This window comes from Myotis brandtii, unplaced genomic scaffold (assembly GCF_000412655.1).
Source record: "Myotis brandtii unplaced genomic scaffold, ASM41265v1 scaffold674, whole genome shotgun sequence".
NCBI classification, from domain to species: domain Eukaryota; kingdom Metazoa; phylum Chordata; class Mammalia; order Chiroptera; family Vespertilionidae; genus Myotis; species Myotis brandtii.
In genome coordinates this window covers 274,932-281,004 of record NW_005370630.1, presented here as the reverse complement: position 1 = coordinate 281,004, position 6,073 = coordinate 274,932, and the positions used below count along the sequence as shown (strand labels likewise).

The 6,073-nt window shown below is 46.7% G+C and overlaps 1 protein-coding gene across 1 annotated transcript in view; it reads left to right on the top strand.

Moving 5' to 3' along the window:
- The window catches only part of ZSWIM5 (zinc finger, SWIM-type containing 5), a 101,690-nt gene that overhangs the window by 56,733 nt on the left and 38,884 nt on the right, over window positions 1-6,073 (top strand). Inside the window, exon 4 of the mRNA XM_014529232.1 lies at window positions 2,992-3,142. Within this exon, the coding sequence (XP_014384718.1) occupies window positions 2,992-3,142 (151 nt within the window). The remainder of the gene's footprint in view (window positions 1-2,991; window positions 3,143-6,073) is intronic.

Sequence of the window (6,073 nt, the reverse complement as noted above, 5' to 3'; positions counted from 1 at the left end):
AGGGCTACGCCCTCCATCTTGCCCCAGGGTAAGGGCTACGCCCTCCATCTTGCCCCAGGGTAAGGGCTACGCCCTCCATCTTGCCCCAGGGTAAGGGCTACGCCCTCCATCTTGCCCCAGGGTAAGGGCTACGCCCTCCATCTTGCCCCAGGGTAAGGGCTACGCCCTCCATCTTGCCCCAGGGTAAGGGCTACGCCCTCCATCTTGCCCCAGGGTAAGGGCTACGCCCTCCATCTTGCCCCAGGGTAAGTGCTACGCCCTCCATCTTACCTTGGCCATGTGCTTGGCAAGGAGCTTCTTCCCGGAAGTCTAAGCCTCTGCTAGCCACACCCAGGAACAAGACACCGACTTGCGCCTGGCCAATCGGCAAGGCCACAGCCCTTTCTCCTCCCCTTACTCCAACCCCCTATAAAACCCCTCTCCACACAGAGTTCTCTCTCTCTCTGCTTCCTGTCGCTGTGTCGGCAAGGTGGGGGAGCCGAGCTAGCTCGAATAAAGACTCTTATGCTTTTACATCGGAAAAAAAAAAAGAAAAAAAAAAGAAAACTTTATTGTTGAAAGTTTTAGAGATGTCCCCTTTTTTCCATATCCACCCTTTCTAGCCTGCCCCCACCCCCTACCCCAGGCCTTCACCACACTACTGTCTGTGTCCATGGATTATGCATATAAGCATACAAGTTCTTTGGTTAATCTCTGCCCACCCACCCACCCCCACCTTCTCTTACCACACTTTTGGCTTCATGCTTGGAGCCAGCTCACTTGTTTTAGCTCTATCAAATGCTTGAAAACTATTAGGAGAGATTCATCAGAGCAGACCTAAGCAGGTTGCATCCAGGGAACCCTACTACCTCACCCTGGTAGTCTCTTCCTTCTGCTCCACTCTCTAAATGAGTTAGCATTGCTGGGGGTTTTAGTAATGAAGATTTGAATCCAAGACTGTCTGATGAGGCCTTGAAGAGATTTTTGGTGGTGGGGGCTCTCACAGCAGGCTTTCTTGCCCTGTTTTTATTTTTATTTATTTATGTGCCTCAGGCATGAAACAGCTCTGGCCACCAACACAGGCATCAAGCTAGGATGAACTAAGGACTGTACATCTGCTTTGCCCCTGATTGATATAAGAGCAACACCACCAATCAGGTGTCTCCTTGCCCATTGCCAGGGGGTTCTTGCCCTGTTTTTAAAAACACATTTAGTGACATATAATTCACATGCCATAATATTCACCAATTTTAGTCCAGCCGGTGTGGCTCAGTAGTTGAGCATCAACTCCATGAATTAGGAAATCAAGGTTCAATTCCCGGTCAGGGCATAAGCCTGGGTTGTGAACTCGATCCCCAGTAGGGGACATGTAGGAAGCACCTGATCAATGTTTCTGTCTCTCCATTCCTCCCCCTTCCTCTCTAAAATCACTAAAAATATATTTTAAAAATTCACCCATTTTAAAGTGTAAAATTCAGTGATTTTTAGAATATTCAAATATGTGCACCCATCACCACAATCAACTTTAGAACATTTTTATCATCTTAATAAGAAACCCCATACCCTTTAGTTATCATTCCCTATCCTGCATGTCTCCTCCCCCAGCCCTAAATAACCACTAATCTACCCTTTATGTATAGATGTCCCTATTCTGGACCTTAGTAGGAATGGAATCATACAGTATGTAGTCTTTTGTGACTGGCTTCCTTCACTTAGCATAATATTTTCAATGGTCATCTGCATTAATAGCATCTATCAGTATTTTGTTCCTTTTTATGGCCAAATAATATTCCATCATATGGATACCCTACATTTGTTTATCCATTTGCATATTGATGGCCATTGGATTGTTTCCACCATTTGGCTATCCTATATAATAAAGGGGTGATATGCAAATTGACCCTCACTTCATCACACCATCATAAGATGTCTGCGCCCACAGCGGAGGCGGGGTTCCCGTAACGAGCAGTAACGAGCAATCAGCAGGGACCTGAGGCTGCATGGCGCCAGGCCAGAGTGGGGGACCTGGGGCTGCACCCCCCGCCCGGCGGAGCTTGACAGGGGACCTCATGCCGTGCCCTACGTCCCAGCACCGGGCTGGGGGACCTTAGGCCGCGCCCCCTGCCTCAGCGCCGGGCCAGGGGACCTGAGGGTGTGCTGGGGGACCTGAGGCTGAGCCCCCTGCCCAGCACCAGGCCAGGGGACCTGAGACTGCACCCCCCGCTCAGCGGGACTTGACAGGGGACCTGAGGCTGCGCCCCCCCACCTGGTGGGGCTTGACAAGGGCCCTGAGGCTGCGCCCCCCGCCTGGCAGGGATTGACGGGGGTGGGGCTGGCCGGGTCTGGGTCTCACGCAATTTCAAGGTGCACGCAGGTGAGCGGGAATTTGACTCTGGGTTCCATGGCGTGCCCTAGACTCTGACAGGAGGAAGATTTTCATATACATTTTACTAATTTTCTTTCTCTGACACTTCTGTTATCGACAAAGGGCAAATAGCAATATTAAAATATTTACTCTAATTAATTCCCTTTTAATGTGCATGAATTTCATGCACCGGGCCACTAGTTATAAATAATGCTGCTAGAAATATTCTTGTACAAGTTTCTCTGTGGACATACCTTTTCATTTCTCTCTAGGATATGGAATTGACAGGTCATATGATAACTCTGTTTACTTGTTTGAGGAACTAAATAGACTGATTCCAAAGTGGCTGCATCATTTTACATTCCCACCAACGGTGTATGAGGGTTCCAATTTCTCTACATCCTCATCAATACTTGTTGTTATCTGACTTTTTTATTCTAGCCATACTAGTGGATATGAAGGGGTATCTCAGTTGTGCACAGCAGGCTTTCTTGATAGATGCAGAAAACTTGCTTACAGAACAAGAGGAATTCTAAAGGCTCTTTGGAGATGACACTTCACCTTCTCCTCCCGCTCCTCTCCTTTCTTCTTATCCTACTTTTTTATGATGTGTAGTCACCAACCCCTTGCCCTTCCTTATGTGTCAGGTTCGAGAAATGCTGCGGATGAGAGATTCCAATGGAGCCAGGATGCTGACACTAATAACTGAGCAGTTTATGGCTGACCCACGACTCACACTCTGGAGGCAGCAAGGAACAAGCATGACAGATAAGTGCAGGCAGCTCTGGGATGAGCTAGGTAAGTCCCTGTATCCCAGAGAAGTGTTGTATCTGTCCTACCAGCTTGCTCCCTGGCAACAGTGTTCATGAACACTTACCATCAATCATTACATAGATCTTGCTGAGTGAACTTTAGCCCAGCTGGTGAAAGATTTAGGCTCTACAGAGGCCACCAGAGTAATTCTCAACTCACTTGTGTAGCTTCTACTGCATTGTGCTTTGTTATTGACATCAGCATTCTGCTCCAGATGATACCACATAGAAACCTTTGCTGAGAGAAAACCTCTTCCCTTGGCTTCTGTTGCGTGGTACTAGCCTGGCTGTCCAAATAGTTATCAGTCTTATTTTTCTTCCCCTTTTTGGGTCTGTTCTTTTTCATTCTAAAACAGACATATGGCAGTTTCCAAGAGTTGGGCCTTGGACTTCTATTCTTCTTTCTCTATACTTCCTTGAAAACTTTTAAAATTTGTTTTTTATATCGTGGCTTCAGTGTTTACCTCTATGTGATCTCAGCCTCATCTTTTTGTCATTTATGAGTTTCAGTCCCATATTAGCAGCTACCCTTGGACCTTTTCCACTGGAAAGAATCCCCTCATCACTTTAAGCTTGGGAAATCTAAAATGAACTCAGGCCTCCTACAAAAAAAGGTTCCCCTGACTAGCATTGCCTCCACCATTCCTTACTCTGCCAAACTTGTTGAGCACTTATTTTTCTTTCATTTCCTATATCCAGTCACCAACTTCATTGATTCTCTAGTCTTCATAATGCAATTTAGTGTCCATTTCCACTTTTTATTTCCCATCACCGCTGTTCTCGTTGAGGGCCTTGGGACTTTCAGATTAAATTAGAACTGTGGCCTCCTGAATAGCCTCTGTTGCACATTCTTCTTATTAAGGCCATATCCTTTGGTCATCATATCTTTTTATCATTACCTTGCTCCAGTGTCAGCTTTGCAGTGCTAAGACTCAACTCCTCTCCTTGTTTTCAGAATCTTCCACACCTTGGATTCACCATCTAATCATGGGTTATACTGAAAAAGGTCTATATGGCATATTCTAAAAGTACTAATACAGCTCCTCGGTACTTCCCCCACCCCAGAAAGCAACAACAGACTTTCTACTTATACAAAACTAGAGGCCCGATGTACAAAATTCGTGCAAGGAGCTGGGCCCTCACAGCTGCGGTGGCTTGCCTCGGCCTTCGTAGCTCCGGCTTCATCCAGAAGGTCATCCATAAGGACATTTGGCTGTCCAGTCTAATTAGCATATTATTCTTTTATTATTATAGATAGCACAAGAAATACTGCAGTTTAGGATTGTAGTAACTTCTGGATGGAAGCCCCTGGAGCATATGTTTTATAGTGTTAAGGCCAAAGTCTTGGGAAATTAGGTTTAATGACTCTGGAACTATACTTGGTTACTTTGGTGCTGGTAAGGGTAGGGTTTTAGTTTGGGTGTTGAGGCTTTTTTATATCACCTGAACACTAATGGCTTTGGAGCTTTCATTAATAATGAATAGCTACATTATTGTTATGTGCCAATCTCCGTGTTAAAGATTGTACTCATGAGAGAAACCAGGACGGCGGCATAGGTAAACACTGGAAATTGCTGCCTCCCACAACAACTTCAAAAATACAACTAAAAGACAAAATGGACATCATCCAGAACCACAGGAAGGCTGGCTAAGTGGAAATTCTACAACTAGAAGGAAAGAGAAAAACACACTGAGACTCAGAGGAGGTGCGGAAGTAAACTGCAGAGGTACGGAGTGCCGCACGCTGAAAGGGCTGGCAACTGAGGATACGGTTGTCTTTTTCAATCGGGAGGGAGTCTCAAGCTCCCGACTGCTCTGAACTCCAGTTCCGGGCAGTCTCTGGGGACCCAGACTCATACGGGGAGAAACTGGACTGTCTGGCATCGGTCGGAACTCGAGGGCGGCTTTCTCTCAGAGGTGCTTACAGCAATTACCGGGACACTGAGACGTGGCACCTCTTAGGACAGGACTGAGGATCAGCCATAGCTGTTTGCTCCACCCTGTTGATTCCCCGAGACCCCACCCCACCCAACCTGTGTGCAGAATCTTTTGCATATGAAAGGCCTGGCCCTTTGCAATCTGAAAATTACCTAACAAACTGCAGCTGGGTCAGAGAAACCCAGAACTTCCAAAAGAAGGCCCAAGGCCCCACAGCAGCTTGCATTGCTTCACAGCTGGGCTCCTGCTGGGTAGCCTCAGGCAGAGGCTAAATTAGCACCTCCTTAGAGATCCAAGAGCCAGTGTACCCAGTGGTCAGAGTGGGACCATCCAGATTACAACTCCTCAGATCCATAAGGGACACACTCAGGGGGCAGACTCAGTGAGCACCAAAGCCCCACTGAAGCAAGTCTTGCCCCATAAGGGTGTCTTCAGCACAGAAGTTCTCCCACTGCAGACACAGCTGATTCTCACTGCCAATTGGCCTGGAGGTCAATTCCTCCCAGTGACACCTAAAACAATCAAGGCATAACTACAACAAGACTGTGCACAAAGCCCACAAGGGGGTGCACCAAGAGTGTCCACCTCAGGTAACTGGGGAGGCTGAGCCACTGGGCCCTGTAGGACACCTAGCACACAAAACCACTCTACCAACACAGGGAAGCAGACAAAATGCGAAGACAAAGAAACAGGTCACAAATGACAGAAATGGAGGACAGCAAACGACTGGATATAGAGTTCAAAACCACGGTTCTAAGATTTTTCAAGAATTTTATGGAAACCGCCGATAAATGTATTGAGATCCTTAAGAAATCTAGTGAGACCCTCGATGTTGTGATAAAGGACCAACTAGAAATTAAGCATACACGGACTGAAATAAAGAATATTATACAGACTCCCAACAGCAGACCAGAGGATCGCAAGAATCAAGTCAAAGATTTGAAATACGAAGAAGCAAAAAACACCCAACCAGAAAAAC